Here is a 21,896-nt window from a genome sequence, read left to right on the forward strand (position 1 = left end):
TTGTGCTCTCTCTCGATCTCTCTCACTCCCTCTCTCTGTAAAATAAAGAAATCTTAAAAGAGAGATGCCATGACACTTTTGCTGAGATTTCTGGCACAAGCTCAAGAGTTTTCCCTCTTAATGCAAATGTAAAAGAATATAGGGACAGTATTTCTACAGCAATCTTATAACCACAAGGAATTTGAGAACAGAGCCAATACTGATAGGAAACCTGAGAAATGAAGAAAATGTGGATCTTGGTGATCTTGTTTGGGTTCTGCCTTTTAATTGGGGAATTTAACCCATCAATAATGATTGTGATTAATGTTTCCTCTGCTGAATTTGTTTATTTTTATTCTTCTAGTACAGCCGTTCTCAGATACATATGTCTGAGTCCATCCCAGACATTCTAATTTATTTGGTCTGGTGTGTATTCTGTACATCAGTGTTTTTTTAAACCCTCCCCAGGTTCTTCTAATGTTCAGCCAGGTTTGAGAACCCAAAATCTAATAGTCTTTCTTGATTTTTGTTTTTTTTTAATGTTTCATTATAAAATGCCACAAGTACAGAAATATAACACACACTGGGAAAAAAAGAACATAAAGCAAGCTTAAAATTTTTACACTGAGAAATGAAATATTACCAACACCCCAGAAGCCTGCTGCATGACCCATCCTGATTTATCTTAAATCTCCTTAAACAGAAAGCTTCCTGGCAGTATCTAGACTATACACTGCAACTATACCTCCCCTGGGACAATTCAAGCCATAACATACTTTCAAGCTTTTTCCTGTCCCAGCTCCAATAGTGAGATCTTAGGAAATTCTATTTAGATTTATTTACTTAGATATAGCCATAAGTTTTACTAGTTATTTTTAGATACTATGTTTCTTATATCCAACACTTCCTTTCTCTAGACTTTGCAGTGTTGGAAGCTGGAGCATCAGTCCAAATGAGAATCCCTGTTCTTACTTCAGGAACCAATTCCTGAGATTCTTTTTTTTTTTTTTTTTTTTAAGATTATTTATTTATTTATTTATTTGAGCGAGAGAGAGTGCACAAGACAGGGAGGGTCAGAGGGAGAAGCAGAATCCCCGCTGAGTGGGGAGCCTGAGGCAGGGCTCGATCCTGGGACTCCGGGATCATGACCTGAGCTGAAGGCAGACACTTAACCGCCTGAGCCACCCAGGCGCCCCAATTCCTGAGATTCTAAGAGATAGGGTGTAATCATACTGCCAGACTAAGTTGCTTATACTCTATCCTTCGTGGTAGCTAAATATTATTCAGGCCACTGCTCTCCTTCTTCTGCAGCTCCTGTGGTTACTCTGAAGTGTCCTACCTTGGAGAGCTACCCATGTGGCTGTTGTGGGGCAGGCACTGGGGACAACCTTTCCTCTTTGTACCCAGCCTTGGCCCCTATTATTATGGAGGCCTTGTTAAGAAGGGCTCTGCTTCAGGGCACCTGGGTGGCTCAGTTGGTTGGGCGTCTGCCTTTGGCTCAGGTCATGATCCCAGGGTCTTGGGATCGAGCCCCACATCGGGCTCCCTGCTCAAGAGGGAGCCTGCTTCTCCCTCTCCCCCTCCCCTTGCTTGTGTACTCACTCTCTCTCTCTGTAAAATAAATAATTAAATCTTAAAAAAAAAAAAAAGGTCTCTGCTTTCCCATCCAGGCCAACCTTCAAATTCAGACCCTTCCCCAGGAGAGGTATTTATTCTCCTGTTCAAAAAATAGTCTTAAGGTCTTTACTCCAGAAACTTTATCCTCCTGGAGCTGCCAGCCAGAGGGGATGTCTGATCCAGCCAGGCCAAATGCAGCCCTGTATTTAATTACCTCAAGGACTGCCCTGGGGGACCTCTTTCATTCTTCGTGTTTGTTTCCTCTAATCTTGGATTTCCCCCAGGCTTCCTTGGGAAGGACTGCCTTCCCTCCCGAGTGTTTAACCTCAAGTTTCTTACCCTGGTTTTGCCATTGATTCGAACCCTTAAATAGTCTGTCTTACAAGAATTTGTCACCATTTCTGATTTACTGATTAAGATTCTTTCTTGTTTGGGGCCGTTATGGATCTATATGCAAAATTTGCGTGTATATATAAGATATATACATTAGCCCCCCTTAACCACAAGTTCTATCTTCCTGTACCCCCAGTGAATGCCCAAAACCACAGATAGTACCAAACCCTGTATGTACTATGTTTTTTCTACACATGCATACCTGTGTTACAGTTTAATTTACAAATTAGGTACAGGAGCACCTGGGTGGCACAGTTGGTTAAGTGTCTGACTCTTGGTTTCGGCTCAGGTTGTGATCTCAGGATCATGAGACAGAGCCCCGCATCAGGCTCTGTGCTTGCTCAGCATGGAGTCTGCTTAAGATTCTCTCTCCCTCTGCTCCTCCCCACCACACTCGCTTGCTCTCTCTCAAATAAATCTTTAAAAAAATTTAAATTAGGCACAGTAAGAGATTAACAATAATAAATAATATAACAATTATAACAATATACTGTAATGGAAATTATGCGAATGTGGTCTCTCTCTCAAAGTATCTTATTGTCCTGTTCTCACCCTTCCTCTTCTCCTGATGATGGGACATGATAAAATGCCCACGTGTTGAGATGAAGTGAGGTGAATGACGTAGGCACTGTGACCTAGCACAAGGCTACTACTGACCTTCTGACGATAAATCAGGAGAATCATCTGCTTCTGGACTGCGGTTGACCCCGGGTAACTTAAACGGTGGCAAGAAAAACCACAGATAATGAGAGACTACTGTATTTTTTTTCTGTCATTTTAGTGGGATTTTGGAACATGGGCGATAGATACCTGTGCTGAGAAAATAAAATAGTGAGACTGTCATAAGATGGCATCTCACAGGGAACAGCCTTATTTTTAGCATCTAAATTTGGGCCTTAGGGAAAACAGGAGTAAACTTAGAGTTACTTGTATTTTAACTAATGCTCAGTGTATTAAAGTTATAGATTTAAAAACCTAGTTAGTTTCCCCTAAGCCTTTAACATATAACCCACAGATCGTATTGTTGTGTTTGTAAGTCTAGCTATCTCTTATGCAAAGTTAATGACTGACAGATTTTTATTTGTTCTTAGATCAATGCTAAATTAGCTTGTAAATTTGACATAGTAAATTCCCCTAAATATTTAACCATCATTTACAAACTTGATTAATAACATTCCCTTTGCGTTGGCATTTTTAACCACAGTTGCAAATTTGATTCTCTTCAGTGCTTCAAATGTCTGACAAGGCAGACTTATAAATGTAACAAACGGAATTGCTACACACTGAAACATTGTTTACAAACCTATTAAGTCTGAGATTATTTACTGATTCAGAGGTTTCTACACATTCCATTGCTGTCTAAATCAATCAAATTCTCTTAAGTATTTTTAATTAAAGTCACAAATCTTCTATCAATCAAACTCCGCTAACCCAACTTTTTACGTACTTCACCTGGCAACAGAAAGCAGCAGGAGGAAAAACATGCACAATTATGTTTATTGGTTTTGCTTTAAATGTATGTCCACAAATCAGTAAGCCTCTAGCACTGCCCCTCTAATATTACATTTCCCTAATATATTTACTCTCCTGTTTTCCAGGTAGTTTTTTTTGTTTTTTTTTTTTTTTTTTTTTGAGGAGGGTGGTCATTTTTTAGCCTTTTTATAATTTTTAAAAGTATTTTTAATTGTGGTAAAATACACATGACATGAAATTTACCATCTTAACCATTCTTAAGTGCTCCCAGATCACTTTTCACAACTTGTCTCTCCCTACACTCAGTGGATGATCTCACTTATTATGCAATTATGAATACAAGGAGCAATTAGAAAAGAATAGGTCTTTTTTTCTTCCTACTGCTGGAATTACCAACCTGCTGCATCTGTGCACATTTAATCTGCCCCCCAACCTCTTACAGTGGAAGAATTGTGCCTGGCCTTTTTTTTTTTTTTTTTTAAGATTTTTAAAAATTTATTTGAGAGAGAGAGCTTGAGCAGGAGGAGGAGCAGAGGGAGAAGCAGACTCCCTGCTAAGCAGGGAGCCCAGCCCGGGGGGCAGGGGGGGGCTTTATCCCAGGACCCTGAGATCATGACCCGAGCTGAACACAGACGCTTAACTGACTGAGCCACCCAGGCACCCCAGGAAGAGAATATTTTACTTAATGGTTTGCTTGATTGATAACATTTAAATATTTAGACATATGGTGTGTAGACCTTCACTGGGACTTTCAGCCCCACAACTACCCACTCCAATCACATTTTTACAAGTCCCACGAAACCTCTCTGGCGAAGGCCACTGATGACCTTCAGTTTGCCAATCCAGTGGCCCAGTCTCTGTCCTCATCTTTCTCAGCAAATCTCAGTATCATTTCATGCAATTAATTACTTTGAGTTCAGGGATTCCCCCGCTCCCTCTGAGTCCTTTTCTTCATTCCTCCTCCTCTTCCCACTTGCCCTAAATCTTGGCATGCCCCCGGGGTTCCAGCCTCAAACTTCAGCATCACTCCACTTGAATACTTTCTTTTTGATATCTTAGGTCTCTTGTCTGGAAATGCCATCTATAAGCAGATGACTCTCCTGTGCTTTCCCATATCCAGCTGCCTGCTTACCATCTCCACTTGGGTAGTCAAGAAGCACCCGCATTTTACAGGTCCAAGCTAGAATTCTTGATTTCCCCTCAACATACATGTCCTTCAGCCCACCCAAACCCCATATCTTCTCACCATCCATCCACCTGTGTCATTCGGAATCCTAGAAGTTCTTGATTTCCCATTGCTTTATATCCCACACCCAATCAATTCCTAGTTCAGTTCTTTGGCCCCACCTTCAAAACATATCTCCCAGCTATTCACTTCTGCCCATTTATACCACATCCTTGTCTTCCAAGCCAATATCATCTTCCACCTGGACTACTTAAGGAGCATCTCAACTGGCCTGCCTGTTTCCAGGGTACCCCTCCTCACTGCAGATGATCAATCTTACAGCAGCCCCCATGGGCTTTTAAAATCATAAAACAGATCACATTACACCCATGCCCAAAACCTTCTAATGACTTCCCTTTACATCAAAAATAAAATCCAGACGGGCATCGGGGTGGCTCAGTCGGTTAAGCATCCGGCTCTTGGTTTCGGCTCAGGTCACGATCTAAGGGTCATGAAATCAAGCCCCATGTTGGGCTCCACACTGGGCATGGAGCCTGCTTAAGATTCTCTCTCTAAAAATAATAATAAAAATAGGGGCACCAGGGTGGTTCAGTCGGTTAAGCATCTGCCTTCGGCTCAGGTCATGATCTCAGGGTCCTGGGATCGAGCCCCTCATCGGGCTCCCTGCTCCACGGGGAACCTGCTTCTCCCTTTCCTTCTGCCTGCCGCCACCCCTGCTTGTGCGCTCTCCCTCTCTGTCAAGTGAATAAATAAAATCTTTAAAAATATATATATACAAATAAAATCCAGACCCTTCCCCAAGCTCATCAGCACCTGCTTTGCTTTCTTCCTCTGCTCCCCTTCACTCACTCTGTTCCAGCCACAGTGGTTGCCTTGAAGACTCTGGAACATACCAAGCTCATTTCTGCCTCTGTGTTTCCCGTACATGGACTGCTCTGCTTCTGCATGGTTTGCTCCTTCCTACGTTTTTTGATCTCAGCTCAGATACCTCCTCAGAGAAGTCTTTGATCTAAAGTACACCCCCCTTTCATGTCTATCCCTAACCAGGTTTATTTTCTTCACAGCATCAGTCACTTAAAAAAAAATCATATGAGTTAAGCATTTGTTTGTTTGTTTGCTCTCTGTGCCCTTCTCATAAGCTCTTTTAAGGCAGGGACCTCATCTGTCTTTTCAGCACTGTATGCCGGGTACCTAGAATAGTGTGACAATTCGATCGATAAATTTCAAACCAAATGCACATTAAATAAGTCACAGTCTTTCAAGTGTTTCACACCCCTTAAATAATATGTGGAACCCACAACTGATCACAAGGACTTCACTTCCTGCTGAAGCTAACAAAAGTATTAATCCCACAGCTTTGATTTGTTTGCCCGTCTATACACATGTTCACACACTTTCCCGCATTCGTTAAGTTACTTCCCTACAAGGGAGCAGAGTTAACCGTCTCAGGTCAGCTGACCTTACAAATTCAGGAGCTCCCATCGGACATTACAGAGGGCAACAAGGGAACTGGTGTATGATTTCAGCCCCTATTTTAACAGTCTTCACCTTGTCTCATAGTTACACTGTACCTGATGCTAGATATCAAGCCCATCTCTCTCACTTAGAATTAATATAAAATTTGCAACCTAAGTATTATTTATTTTTCACATTTAGCCAATGAAAAAAATATTATCCTGGGTACCATGTTTCCTTTTTAAATTTGTCACCCAGGGGGCGCCTGGGTGGCTCAGTCAATTAAGCATCTGCCTTCAGCTCAGGTCATGATCCCAGGGTCCTGGGATCCAGCCCCGCATCGGGCTCCCTGCTCAGTGGGGAGTCTGCTTCTCCCTCTGCCCCTCTCCCCTGCTTGTGCTCTCTCTCTCTCAAATAAATAAATTAAATCTTTAAAAAAATAAATTTGTAATGCTGGAATTCTGTAACTTTTACCTAGATTGTTTTCCTTCTCATTTGTGGGATTCTGTGCCTTCTTTATATCTTACATTCTCACTGGCTTCATCATTTAATAGACATTCTCTTTGCTGACTTTTGGGGAAAACTATTGCTCTTTCTGTATTTATTTTGTAAACTTCTAGACCTCTCTTATTATTTCTGATAGTTTTTTTTATGATTCTCCTAGATTTCATGCAAAGAAAGATAATTATTATTTCTTTATTTCCAATAGCTGTATTTTGTTCTGTCTCCATGGTTTTTTTGTTTTTTGGTTTTTTTTGCTTGTTTCTGCTTGAGCTTCCAGAAAAAATGTCAAATGATAGCGGTGGCTCACATCCTGGTTTAGTTTCCGACTTTGAAGAGACAACTCCGGTGTTTTATTTTTAAATGTGATGTTGACTGTTGATCTGAGATTCTTTTATCATCTATTCCTTAATTCATTACATATTTATTGTTCCCCATCCAAGTGCATTGGATTTGGCAATATGTAGGGTACTGATCGCCTTGGGGAAAGCAGTTTCCATGGCGTGGTGCCAGCAACAGCCAGATTGCAGTGGTTTGCAGAGAGGCATATGATGAAAACCTTTTTCTTTAATGCGTGCCAAGGGTTTTCATCAGGAATGGATGCCGAATTCTTTTTAAATGCTTTTTTGGTATTTATTAGTTAAATTGTGTAATTTTTTTTCTTATTTGACCTATTGGCATGATCTAACATCTTAATATATTTTCATTCATTCAAGAAATATCTGGGTGCCTACTATAAGCCAGGCATTCTTCTATTATTGTAATATTAAATTGGTAATTTTTATAAAATGTTGTAGGGCTTGGTGATATCTCTGATATCCATTTGTAAATATTAAATAGTTTTTATAATACTAAGACAGACCACACTTAGCTGTGGCATGTTATTCTTTAATTTTTAACTACTAAATCAATGGATCTTATTATTAAGAATTCCAAAAATACAAAAGGATGTAAAACCAGGAAGTCCACATCCAATTTTCCAATACCCCTAAGGGATATTCCCAATTGACTTTGGGATACTTCGGGACCGTTTTCTTTTTCCATTTTAATAAACTTCTAAAATTCATTGGCAAGCATTTTATGTAGGATTTTCACATCAATATTCACGGTTGAGGTACAGATGTCACGGTGGGAGAGCCACACCTGAGTCCACATCAGGTTGGCCCCTTGCTAAATGACACTTTGTTGCAGTTCTTGACCCATCTGTTCTGTCTGGGCAACATGGCATTCCTTCCAGCTATGAGCATGCTGGGCGCCATGCGGAAGTAGCTGAGGTTCATTTGTTCAGAGAGAATTCATCCAGCACTTATCTAACTCCGTGGAACTTCCATTCTAGGCAAGGGGCAAATAATAAGAGAAATAAGTAAAATGTGTAGTATGTTAGACGGTGATAGGAGGTATGGAGAAAAAGAAGGGAAGGGGGTCAGGAGACATTACTGAGAGAGAGGGAAAGGTAGTTATTATGGGAAGGAAGGTCCCATGTGGGGAGGTAGAGGGTATTGCTACCAGAGAATTCAGACAGCAGGGAGAATGAATGATGTACAACTACTTGCCACAATATCAATAAATCTTGCAAATACCATATTGAGCAAAAGAAGCAAGGCACAGGAGAGTGCATTCCTGTATGACTCCATTCGTACAGAGAACGAAACATAGATTCAGGCAACATGGATCTACCCTCTAAAAGTCAGGAGCAGTGACTGTGAAGCAGAGAGGGTCCTGAAGAAAACAGTGGGAATTCTGGTGATGTTCTGTTTCTTAACCTGGGTGCTGTGAACACGTGTGTGTTCAGTTTGTGAAAATTCATCAAACTGAACTTCTGAAATGTGTGCATTTCCTATATGAATACCACATGTCAACAGTTTCACTATTATTTTTTAAATTCAAAATTAACTATCTTATAGGTGGCACAACCACCAGGGGGACCCTCCTTCAAATCTACTGCCTTGTCTTACTTCCCCAATGCCAAGCACACTGAAGGGATTCAGTGTGTGTGTGTGTGTACGCGCATGTGTGTGTGAATATATGAATGATTGAACAAATGCATCTCTATCATCTCTAAAAGGTTTTGTATTTAGTCTCCCCTTAAACTGATCACATTGGGAAAACAGAAACAATATCTACTTTTACTGTCGTTCCCATGTTTGTTTTTAAAAAAAATCACTTCTGCCTTCCCTCTGTTTATATGAGAATAATAAACGCATTCAATGGACATTCAGCCTAATTTTAGGTTTTAAAGTCAGGAGAGCAAGTATAACAAGGATGAAAAATTTGTCCATTGGATTTGGCAACATGTAGGTTCTTGATGGTGGAAGCAGTTTTACTCATGTGGAGGCAGCAGATGCCAGAACGCAGAGGTTCAAGAAGAGATGGGATGCAAAGAAGGGGAAATGGAGCATGCTGAAAAATATTTCAAATTCCTTGGCTCTGAAAGGAGAGAATTATGTGGGGCTGACAATTTTTCTTTAGTGTTGGTGTGAGTGTTCATCATAAAAGATGAGAAAGACTAACACATATTTATGTGCTAAAAGGGGGTCAGTCAATCGACAGGAATCATTTCCTTCATTTATTTCTGCTTTCAATCTTTTAGTCAGTCCTGTATTCTGTAACTACTTCACTAAGTACATGCTATGCAGGCGGCAACAGAACAGGGAATTAACTAGACACAATCTCTGCCCTTGTGCGGCTTACAAAGGGGTAACAACTGTAAAGTAGATACAAATGTTGACAAGAGAAACTGTTGGTGGGACGCCTGGGTGGCTCAGTCAGTTGAGCGGCTGCCTTCGGCTCAGGTCATGATCCCAGGGTCCTGGGATCGAGCCCCGCATCGGGCTCCCTGCTCAGCGGGAAGCCTGCTTCTCCCTCTCCCACTCCCCCTGCTTGTGTTCCTGCTCTCGATTTCTCTCTCTCTGTCAAATAAATAAAATCTTAAAAAAAAAAAAAAAAAAAAAAAGACTGTGGCTAGTGCTCGTCCTAGGCAAGAGTGTGGAAGAGGAGCATCAGGTAGGGGAAGCCAGGTAGAGGGTGGGAGGCTGAAGGCAGGCGGTTCCCAGCGCTCTGATGCAGGGAGAGACCTCAGAGACACTAGCGCACCAGCCGGCAGCCTTGGTGCGCAAACCCAGCAGTTGTCAAGGGCGACTTGTGAGACCTGTAAATAAGACTATGGAGAATTCTGTAGAATCCCACACACGGATCAGTAGGCAAGTGTAGAAGGTGAAAACTGTAGAGTCAGTTTCCCTTGAAAACCTCTAAGGAAGGGCCCTCTGGGTGGCGTAGTTGGTTAAGCGATCGACTCTTAGTTTCTGCTCGGGTCGTGATCTCGGAATGGGGAGATTGAGCCCCGTGTAGGGCTCCACACTCAGCGCCGAGACTGCTTGAGATTCTTCTCTCCCTTTCCCTCTCCCTCTGCCCCTCCTGCTCATGCTCTCTCTCTCTCTCTCTCTCTAAAATAAATAAATATATCTTAAAAACAAAACCCTCTAAGGAAGAGGCCATACCAGAGATACTATGCTGTCAGGTTTTCTCTCAGCATCATTAAAGATTTTTATTTCTTTAGTTGACCATGAGCTAAAGTCATTGTTTGCATTTAGGGGCTTTGTATTAAAATCATTTGTATAATTCTCGGCTTAATGATAACCTCACCGGATGGGAAGGAACGTCACAGGATGGGAGGTTTGCAACTACTGAGACCAATGGAAGAGATGAGAGGTCCATTTTTCCCACCTCACGTTCATTCCTCACTAAGTGATGAGCTTTTCCTTCTTGGGCTCTCTCTCTTTCCCTCTCTGTCACTTTTTATTTGGAAGGTGGATAATTAAGTCCTCAATGAGTGTAACTCTGTTGTAGTCAAAAGACTGCAGGTGATTATTTTTAATATTAATAAAAATGCAGTCAGGGGCGCCTGGGTGGCTCAGTTGTTAAGCATCTGACTTCGGCTCGGGTAGTGATCCCAGGGTCCTGGGATCGTGCCCCACATCGGGCTCCCTGCTCAGTGGGAAGCCTGCTTCTCCTTCTCCCACTCCCCCTGCTTGTGTTCCCTCTCTCGCTGTGTCTCTCTCTGTCAAATAAATAAATAAAATCTTTAAAAAAAATAAATAAATAAAAATAAAAATAAAAATGCAGTCAGATTGTCTTCCCTGCATTCCAATAGGCTTTCTTGAGTGGGGAAGGAAGAGGTGCAATCAGGTAGCCCCCAGGAGTTACATATGGGTGTGTGTCTCTTAGGTAAATATACCTCACTGGCTGTGTTTGGGAGGGAAAAATAATTAAAAGTAGAGAATCACTAATATAATGCAACCCCTTCATTTCTCAGGTGTGAAAACTGAGGCCCAGAGAGGTGATGTGATTTGCCTAAAGTCATGCAACTAGTGGCAGAGCCAGGCCTAGAAGCCAGGTGTCCTGGCTCTCGAGACATTCCGCTGCCCGAGGAATGGAACAGGTAGTATCACTCGTGCTGGGGGCCGTGGGTCGGTCCGTTCCGCCCAGAGCTGCCTGGGCTTCCAACTAAGGAAGGCAGAGCCAGGCTGTGGTGGCTGAGTGGAGATTCAAGGAACATTTCCAGCCTCTGGGACAAATAAGTTACCACCCAAGCAATGCATTAGGACAGGGACTCAGGCATAGGAGTGAAGAAGGAAGATATCCTCAGAACTGGGGCATGCGGTTGCAGGAGCCCAGTTACAAGCTGGACCCTTAATCAGACCTGAAATAATAGCCAGAGGGAGTGAGCTCCTGAACCTTTAAATCTCTCCAGACTGAGAAAAGAATCCATGCCACTGATGAGAACCATACAACCCAGTCTATAGAGAAAGTAGAATTCCTTCATGGTTGCCATGACATTGTGGTTCCAGAGAGTCCTTTTTCTTGAATTAACCCAGGCATTCATTCCATAACTCAGAGGCTGGTTTTGTTGGCAGGACTGTTGATTAGGACAGATATGGAGGCCTTATCTCCATCTTCCTTAGTCTTGCTGTGGTTTCTTTCAGCTGCCACCCCCATCCACCATTCATTCTCAGGGACAGCTCATGCTACTGGCTTCCACCCTCATTGCTTAGTCCCTGTCTGGGGCTTCCCTAACCCTTCAGACTTCATGATTCACACCATCTGCCCCTGATTCAGCATCTCCCTCTGGCTATACTTCTGTAGTGGACATGGTGATCGCTTCTCCAACATCCATCCACCCCACCCCCATAGCAGCAGAAATACAGTTTGGGGAATTGAAAATCCTGGTCCACACACTGCCACTGACTCCACATGGGGTTCCGCTTCCAGGCAATCCTTGTCTCGGCACCACTTACTCCAGAATCGAAGTCCCAGGAGTAAGCACCTGATCACTCAGGTTCATGGCTACCTCTTTGGACCTGGCTCCCTCTGCCTCCACAGTGGGAATTGCACGAGGAGGCAGGTGGCTTCAGTTGCCCTCATGTCAGACCGAATCCCAGTGGGTAATTCCCCCGGAGGAGATCTGGCACTAATAAGAAGGGAGGGATTCTAGATGAGTGCTGATCAATAGAATACTAATGCAAGCCACATACGTACTTTAAAATCTTCTAGTAACCACATTTAAAAAGGTAGGAACAGGTGAAATTAATTTTAACGGTACATTTTATTTAATCCGATATTTCCAAAATTTCATCACATCAACATATGTTCAATATTAAAAAATCATTAATGAGATATGTTCCTTTTTGTGATGGTTGTTATAAGCCTTTGAGATCTAGGTTGTATCTTATACTCAGCACACCTTGATCTAGATGCTAAATTTTTGTTAGAAATATTTAATCTGGGGCATCTGGGTGGCTCAGTCATTAGGCGTCTGCCTTCTGCTCAGGTCATGATCCCAGGGTCTTGGGATCGAGCCCCGCATTGGGCTCCTTTCTCCGTGGGGAGCCTGCTTCTCCCTCTGCCTGCCGCTCCTCCTGCTTGTGCTCGCTCTCTCTCTGTCAAATAAATAAAAATAAAATCTTAAAAAAAAGAAATATTTAATATGCATTCATATTTACAGTTGAAAAAGTCAAGTCACATACCCAGGCTCTTCCAAACATACTTAAAAGTTTTTCAATTACTGGATCAAGTACCAATAAATAATTTTCCTTTAATGTTCGCTTCTACATTGACAAAATGAATTCATCTTTATTAGAACTATTGTTTGTAGCAAAAGCAGATCAGTGTCAAGATTAGGTCTGTTCAAGTTATGTCAATTCACTGACTCATGTCAACTCAGTATTATTAACATGGAATGTAAAGGGGTCTTGCATAAATTGAAAAGTAACTCTAAGTTCATCAATGCCAACAAAACATTCTTCAAATTTTTCTTGTCGGTTTTGTAGCTGGTTTACATAATGCTGGTTATTACAATTAAAAATCTTTTGTGTATATATTCATATTAGAAAATGTGTTAAATCATTCAGTAAATCATTTATTATGAGAAGTTTCCATTTCAATGTAAATTCTTGCAGCCTTCTAGCTAGGTCACAAGGAAGCTTTTTGTGTCCTTAGAGCTTCAAATTTGTCTCATTCAAATATACTGTGATATCAGTGAGAAAACATAGATTGCCGTGTTTTGTTTTTGATTATTAAATATTTGGTAAGAATTCCTTTTGTTTCAAGCAAATCTTGAATTAGCATTCACAGCACAGTAAATCTTTGTAAAACCCTTCCATGACCCAACCAATGAACATAGATAGAGACAAGATCATCACATTTATTGCTTTCTGTTCTTTTCCAAAAGATGGTGATTCACAGCATTTGAATGTATACACTGAACAATTTTAACAGCTATATCCATGACACTTTCCACAGAGTCTACTTCTGAAAATGAACACAAATATTTTCAATGTATATCATACGGTGGAATGAAGCAATAAGGGAAACATCAGTCTCCTGTTTTGAAATTACAATAAATCCAGAATTTTTTTTTATTTTTTATTTATTTTTTTTTTACTGAACCTAGCTGGAGCACCATCTGGCATGATAGAAACTAATTTATTTCATATCTAACTGAGTTTCTTCTTTGTCAGATGTAAAAAATTTTTAAAAATCTCTGTCACAGTTTATATTTTTAAGCAATGAATTGACAATGTTTCTTCATAAATTTGGAAGACCTTTAAAACTAAATATACTGAGGGCGCCTGGCTGGCTCAGTCAGAGGAGCATGCGACTCCTGATCTCAGGGTTGTGAGTTTGAGCCCCACAGTGGGTGGTGAGATGACTTAAATAAACTTTTAAAAACAAATAAATAAAAATAAAACTAATTATACTCAAAGTATTAATTGGGCAGTGTTTCATGGCATAACTTGGCTACAATTTGCTATTTTTTTCAAAATTTGAATTTATCTTTAATAAGTTCTTTTATTCTGTGGGCAGTTGTTTGGTGGCTTAATTGAAAATTGTTCACTTTTTATAAGAATATCTTTTTAGTCTTTTTCTCATGATTTTCTAAAAAACTTTTCACAACTGAAATAATAATTTACCATCTTTTCATTAAAAATTGTGTGCGTGCATGTGTGTACAAAAATCCAGATCATTTTCTACCTGGCCAAAATCATACTCTCTGATCTTGTTAAAACCTATTTAAAAAAATTTTTTTTGTTCAACATTTTATTCCACTTTCAGGCAACTAATTTCATCAGTTCTTTTTTTTCTATCGCAAAACATACATAACGTAAAATGTACCATTTTTAAGTGTATAGTTCTGTGGCATTGAGTTCATTCACATTATGCAACCATCACCACCATCCATCCCCAGAACTTGTGGTTTTTTTTTAACATTTTATTTATTTATTTGTCAGAGAGAGAGAGCGTGCGCACGAGCAGGTGGCGGGCAGAGAAGGAGATGCAGGCTCCCCACTGAGCAGGGAGTCAGACGTGGGGTTTCATCCCAGGACCCTGGGATCATGACCTGAGCCGAAGGCAGACGCTTAACCGACTGAGCCACCTAGGTGTCCTCAGAATTTGTTTTATCTTCTGCAACTGAGTCTCAACTCCCCCCTTCTCCCCAGCCCCTAGGGACCGCCATTCTAACTTTCTGTCCCTGTGAGTTTGACTGTCCTAGGCACCTCATATAACTTGAATTATACAGTCTTTGTCTTTTTGTGACTGGCTTGTGTCACTTACTATAATGTCTTTAAAGTTTATTCATGTTATAGTACGAGTCAGAATTTCCTTCCTTTTTAAGGCTGAATAATATTCCATCGTAAGCACCTGCCGTATTTTGTTTATCCATTCATCCTTTAGTCGACACTTGAGTTGCTTCCAGCTCTTGGCTATTGTGAATAATTCTGCTCTGCACATGGGTGTACAAATATCTGTTGGAGTCTGTGCTCTCACTTCTCTTGGGTATATACGGAGATGTAGAATTGTTAAATCCTTTGGTATTTCTAGGTTTAATTTTTTGAGGAACTACCATACTGTTTTTCACCATGAAAGTACCATTTTGCATTCCCAGCAGCAATGTACAAGGGTTCCAGTTCCTCATCAACATGTGTTAGTTTTTGGTAATAGCCAACCTAATGGGCATGAGGTGGGAGCTCACTGTGATTTTGATTTGCATGTCCCAGTGATTTTGATTTGCATTTCCCTCCTGACTGGGAAGTGATAATGGCCATCTTGTCATGTGTGTCATCAATCCTTCTTTTAAAAGAATTCTTTATTTGAGTACAATTGATATACAATGTTGCATTAGGCTCAGGTGTATAACCCAGTGTTTCAATAAGTTTATACATTATGCTGTGCCCACCACAAGTGTAGCTACCATCTGTCAGCATACAGTGCTATTACAGTATCATTAGCTATATTCCTTATGCTGTGCCTTTTATTCCTGTAACATAGTCATTCCATACCACAAGCCTGTATCTCCCACCCTTCTTCACCCATTTTGCCCATCTCCCACTCCCTCCCTTTTGTCAGCCCTCAGTTCCCTATATTTACAGGTATGATACTGCTTTCCGTTTGTTTATTCATTTTTTTTAGATTCCACATATGAATGAAATCATTTAGTATTTGTCTTTCTCAGTCTGATTTATTTCACTTAGCATTCATTCGTGATTCCATGCATCCATGTTGTGGCAAATGGTACAATCTCATCCTTTCTTAAGGCTGCATAACATTCCATATCTTGCCTATTGTAAGTAATGCTGTAATAAACACAGGGGTGCAAATATCTTTTTAAATTAGTGTTTTTAGTTTTCTTTGGGTCAATACCCATAGTGGAATTATTGGATCATACAGTATTTCTATTTTTAATTTTTTTGAGGAACCTCCATACTGTTTTCTCTAGTGGCTACACAATTTACATCCCCACCAAGAGTGCGTGAGGGGTCATTTCTCTCCACATCCTCCTCAACACTTGTTATTTCTTGCCTTTTTGATGCCAGCCATTTTGACAGGTGTGAGGTGATATCTCACTGTGGTTTTGATTTGCATTTCCCTGAGGATGAGTGATGTGGAGCATCTTTGCATGTATCTGTTGGCCATCTGGATGCCTTCTTTGAAAAAATGTCTGTTCAGGTCCTCTGCCCAATTTTCAATCGGGTTATTTGGGGTTTTTTTGGTGTTGAGTTGTATAAGTTCTTTATATATTGCAGAAATTAACCCCTTATCAGATACAGCATTTGCAAATATCTTCTCCCATTCCATGGGATGCCTTTCATTTTGTTGATGGTTTCCTTTGCTGTGTAGAAGCCTTTTATTTTGATGTAGTTCCAGTAGTTTATTTTTGCTTTTGTTTCCCTTGCCATCAATTCTTTTTTGAATGTTGAAAGAAAACCTCTTACCAAATTCACTGTGTGTGCTGAAAATGCCTCAATATTTTCCACTTTATTATCTTTTTAAATGTTTGTTCTACAACAAACACAGCATTTTTGTTTTGCTTTGCCCAGCAAATTATAGTTGCCATTCATCATGAAATTTGTGGTTTATCTTCTTTCAGTCTCTGTCTTTTCTTTCTTTCTTTTTTTTTTCCTCTTCTGGTCATAGCACTAGCTTCTGCATCTCCATTTGGTTCTGCATTCATTGTATACTTTCATTTTAAATTTAAAATTGCATCCCCACATAGAAAAATGATTGGATTTTATGATAATTAAAATAATATGGAGTTTGACTTAATTACCACTTGTGGTTTACAAAGGTATCATGCAACCTATACTGTTTGCATAAAATATTCAAGTAAACACATGGCGGTGTTATGTCAGTGCACAGAAAAGATCATTCAGACTGAATCAGTGCATTGACACCTAATAGACTGGTAATGTGTTCACATGTAATCCCAGAAACGTGCAATAGTGGCTGATCTATAACACTGTGTATGCTATATGTACCCATCACGTGCCCTACACGCAATTATTTGTCTTCCCGATAAAATGGAATTTAACAGAAAAATGTCTTACACTGATTCAGTTTTGACATTTTAAAAATTAAGTAAATCTAAGAGTTAATTCTCCACTCACATTAGCCACAATGAAAGTGCTCAGTGGTTACATGTGCCTAGTGGCTACTATATCGGATAGCACAGTAGAAATACAAAACCACAACAATAAATGGCCTAAGCAATTCTTCTGCTTAGTTTCTTCCCTAAAGAAACTCCCACCCCCACCCCCGTGTACACCAGAAGGCAGCAGGAGGATATTCCTTGCAACATTGTTTATAGTGGTCACCAACCAGAACAACCCTGATATCTATCAATTTGATTATGACCCCCCAAAATTGTGGTGTATCCATTCTAAGGAATTTTATGCCATAGTTTAAATTAGATATTTACTGGGGCACCTGGGTGGCTCAGTCAGTTAAGCATCTCACTCTTGATTTCAGCTCAGGTCATCATCTCAGGGTCATGAGATCGAGCCCGCGTCAGGCTCCATGCTCAGTAGGGACTCTGCTTGAGAGTCTCTCTCTCCCTTTCCCCTTTGCACACTCGTGTGCACGTGCACACTCTATCTCTCTCTGTCTCTCAAATAAATAAATCTTTTTAAAAAATAAAATAGATATTTACCTAGATCTCTAAGACATATTACAGATTGGGGGGGAAGCAAATTATGCAATGTGATGTAATTATTTTAAAAATACCACATTCTTCAGCCACCTGGGTGGCTCAGTCGGTTAAGCCTCTGACTCTTGATTTTGGCTCATGTCGTGATCTCAGGGTTCTGGCATCGAGCCCTACATCGGGCTCCTTGCTCAGTGGGGAGTCTGCTTTTCCCTCTCCTTCTGCTCCTCCCTCTTGTCCTCTCTCTCTCTCTCTCAAATAAAAAAAATACCACATTTTAAAATTAAGTAGATAGATAGATAGACAGATACACACACAGAGTGTTACCTCTGGGTCTCTGTGGAGGGAGCGAGAAAACTTAGACTAACTGGGATTTAATAAGAATACATTAATGTATTACTCATATAATTAAAATCAACTTGGGAGAAAAAGAACTTAAAGGGAAGTCTTGATAAGTGGAAAGATGAGCAAAGACACCAATTAAATAGAATTAACTGCAATACAGATTATATGGTATCTAAATAAGTGTTATCACATGGTTATAATATTTAGTGCATATGTCAAAAGTAATTCTTCAAAAAGAAGATGCACAAATTATATGGTGGCCTTTCTGTAAACTGAAAATGGGAAATGCCAAACAGTGATCAAAACTAATTTATGAGGCTTGCCTTCCACCAGTGTTTTGGCTAGCATCCAGGTTACCCATCACAAGCTGCTGTTGCATTAAAAGCCTCCAGACCACGGTCCCAGTTGGCATCCAACCCACTGACCTCAACATTTTCCAGTTGTTGTAGTTCCCATTTCCATATCCACTGTTCTTTTCTTCTGCTTTCTTTTTTCTTAAATATAGATGTTGATTAAATGGTAATTAGGATCTAAACAACATAACTTTTCTCAGGAAAGAGGGGGCTGGGGAATCTAAGTATTTGGGGTCCTCAATGTGCCCTTTTTTTACCTTAGAAAAACCCAGTTTCAAATGAATGGATTCCCAGCACCAGTTTTCTGCCTTCCCAATAGATTGTTTACCCCAGGGCCTATAGGATATGGATTGATAAATTTAATCTTTATCCCAAATTACCCTGTCTCCATCTGACATTGATTGAGTAAATAGATTAGTCAAGAACACAACGAAATCAGCAGAGAGACCAGAGAATCTTCTCGAACTCTGTATAAACGTGTCCTGAAATTGGAGCTTCTTGGGAGCATTTGCTTCAAACCATTCCCTAAATTGAAATTGCATTCCACTTCTGTAAGATCACAGCCTTAGAAATTCAGCCTTAGACTGAATTGTGGAAACTATCTAAGTAGAGGATATGTGTCTCTGAATAAAACCGAAATGAATTAATCTATAAAAAAGTAGAACCGTAACACCAAGAAAGATAGCATGACTCATACTGCAAATTCAGGAAGAAAAAGTGAACAAGAGAGCATTACCTTTGGAAAATACAAAACATGAGGACAATGATAAGACCTAATACAACAGAAATAAAAAAGACTTAAGCAACCCAATTAAAAACAAAACACTTCAGGTTTTAAAAATCTAGCCGTGTCATGTTTCCAAGAGACCAGCCTAATGAAAAGCGAATCAAAGGTGTTAAGGGGGGGAAAAAGAGCCTTAAGGGGGAAAAAGGGAGGGGTGCTCTAGAATACATCAGGAATACAAACATAAAAGAAACAGGACAATAATAGAGAGGAAAGAGGACACATAACCAAAGCATTTTAGGCAGAGTATTATCTTATGGTGGAACGTACAATCTCCCTAAAGGATAATAACTTTTATGAACATCTGAAATAAAAAGCAAAGCACTGACAGAAAAAAAAAATGATAGAAATTGTCAAAGAAAGTGAGATTGGCTTTGTGTTTTTAAACCATTCCTATTGTAACTGTCATTTATTTCTATGACATGACTGAAGTAGGGAGGAAGGTCTTACCAGAGCTTTTCCTGATTCCAGGACAACATGCAGAGTGTATATGCTGGCTGAGCTCATTACGACTAGATCAGTAAGAAAAATTAACCTCCCGTGATAAATGTAGCAAACAGCGTTGAGGAAACAAGCAAAATTCTCTACTACAAACAAATGTAGCAAATGTTATTTCCTGTATTAAGTGGTTATTGTTTTAAAATTTTTAGTCAACAAGTCCTTGGAAGTATTAAAACCAATCTCTGAATTTAAGAAGGTTCCTTGCCCTTCTTAGTTATCAAACTTAGATGAAAACTTGATTTTATGATGAAAAAAATTCATAAAAGTACGCATTTAATTTTATGCCTAGCATGTAAATATTTATTTCGCATGTTTTGTTTTTTTATTTTTTTAGAAGAAATCTAAGTAGAGGTGCCTGGCTGGCTCAGTCAGAAGAGCATGTGACTCTTGATCTCTGGGTCGTGAATTTGAGCCCCATGTTGGGTGTAGAGATTACTTAAATGAAAAACTTAAGGGGCATCTGGGTGACTCGGTGAAGCATCCAGCTCTTGATTTTGGCTCAGGTCATGATCTCAGGGTCATGAGATTGAGCCGCACATCGGGATTGCACTGGGCATGGAACCTGCTTGGAATTTTCTCTCTTCCTCTGCCCCTCCCCCCAATCAATCAATCAATCTTAAAAAAACTATCAATGAATAATATCAGCGTAATGAAAAAAAATCAGAATAAATAGAATTTTTTAAATCTCACCCATATAAATTACTTTGGGGAAAAAAACCCTTCAGTTTCTTTTTATGTACAAAACAACACAAATAGAACACTGGTTTTCAAAACTGATGAGATGTAGGCAACCCAGTAATCAGAGGCAAAATCATAATTTTAAGTGCTTTTATTCAGATAGAATGAAAAGAGGGGCACCTAGGTGGCTCAGTCAGTTAAGCATCTAACTCTTGATTTTGGCTCAGGTTATGATCTCAGGGTTGTGAGATTGAGCCCCGCATTGGGTTCCATGCTGGGCATGGAATCTAATGTTTCTTTTTTTTTTTTTTTAAGATTTATTTATTTGTCAGAGAGAGAAAGAGCACAAGCAGGGGGAGCAGAAAGCAGAGGGAGAAGCAGGCCCCATGCTGAGCAAGGAGCCTGATGTGGGACTCAATCCCACAACCCTGGGATCATGACCTGAGCTGAGGGCAGGTGCTTAACTGACTGAGCCACCCAGGCACCCCTTGAATGTTTCTGATAAAAAGGGGTTATGAGGGGTGCCTGCCTGGCTCAGTCCGTGACCATACAACTCTTCATCTCAGGGTCATGAGTTTGAGCCCCACGTTGAGTGGAGAGATTACTTAAAAATAAAATCTTAAAAAAGGGGAGGTTATGAAAAACAACTGAAAGGAGTAAAATAGCAGGTAGATGGAATTAAGCATGATAAAAGCAAACATGACAAAGTTAAGCAATAGAGAGAAACAAATGTTAAATAAATCCATGATCCAGATCTTTGATGAAATCAATAAAATAAAACTGTAGAGAGGTTTATCAAGGAAAATAGAGTGCATCTTTGAAAATTTGGAAATTAAAAAAGGAGGTTTAGCCAGAGATCCAGTTGAGATTTAGAAAGATAAGAAAATATCTTGTCAATTCTATGCTAATTTTTTAGATTAAATTAAGTGTTTTAGATTATTTTATGATTTTTTAACCAAGATATATGAGGACCAATGCTTATTAATAGATTTCCAAATACTCAGCATTTCCTACATTCCTGAAATATGTTAGGTTTTCTTTAAATAATATCTTATTTAAGATATGATATTTATAAATGAGCTTGGTGTGTAGTTTTTGTGACATGATTTTCAGATTTTGATGTGGCTTTCACAGACAATATGAGCATCTTTTCCTTCTCTGTGCTCTGATATAATTTATATAGAAGTAGAATTGTCTGTTTATTGGCTAATTGGAAGAATTCCTCTGAGAAACCCTCAGGATCTGGTGGATTTTCCACAGGAAGCTGGTTGATAACATTCTCAGTTTTGTTGCTGCTTATTGTTTGGAGATTTCTAACATTGTGTTTATTTTGGTACAGTTACTTATATTTTTCTAGAAAATCATCTATTTCATTCAGATTTTCAATTTGTTCTAAAGATTTTATTTATTTATTTATTTATTTATTTATTTATTTATTTGAGAGAGAGCATGAGCAGGGAGGGACAAAGGGAGAAAGAATCCAAAGCCGACTCCTGGGGCGCCTGGGTGGCTCAGCCGGTTAAGAGGCTGCCTTCGGCTCAGGTCATGGTCCCAGGGTCCTGGGATTGAGCCCTGTGTCGGCTCCTTCCTCATCGGGGAGCCTGCTTCTCCCTCTCACTCTGCCTGCTGCCCTGCCTACTTGTGTTCTCTCTC

At 39.9% G+C, this 21,896-nt stretch overlaps 1 protein-coding gene across 8 annotated transcripts in view; it reads left to right on the top strand.

The window, feature by feature from the left end:
- TNRC6A (trinucleotide repeat containing adaptor 6A) overlaps positions 1 to 21,896 on the top strand; it is a 196,662-nt gene that overhangs the window by 21,484 nt on the left and 153,282 nt on the right. For 4 of the 8 annotated variants that reach the window (XM_032396256.1, XM_032396257.1, XM_032396259.1 and 1 more), the window contains one exon: positions 10,917 to 11,042. The exons of the other annotated variants lie outside the window; for them this stretch is intronic. In XM_032396256.1, the coding sequence (XP_032252147.1) occupies positions 10,963 to 11,042 (80 nt within the window). In that variant the 5' untranslated portion in view covers positions 10,917 to 10,962. The remainder of the gene's footprint in view (positions 1 to 10,916; positions 11,043 to 21,896) is intronic. 8 annotated transcript variants of the gene reach the window in all.

The sequence above is a fragment of the Phoca vitulina genome, unplaced genomic scaffold (assembly GCF_004348235.1).
Source record: "Phoca vitulina isolate PV1807 unplaced genomic scaffold, GSC_HSeal_1.0 scaffold90, whole genome shotgun sequence".
NCBI classification, from domain to species: domain Eukaryota; kingdom Metazoa; phylum Chordata; class Mammalia; order Carnivora; family Phocidae; genus Phoca; species Phoca vitulina.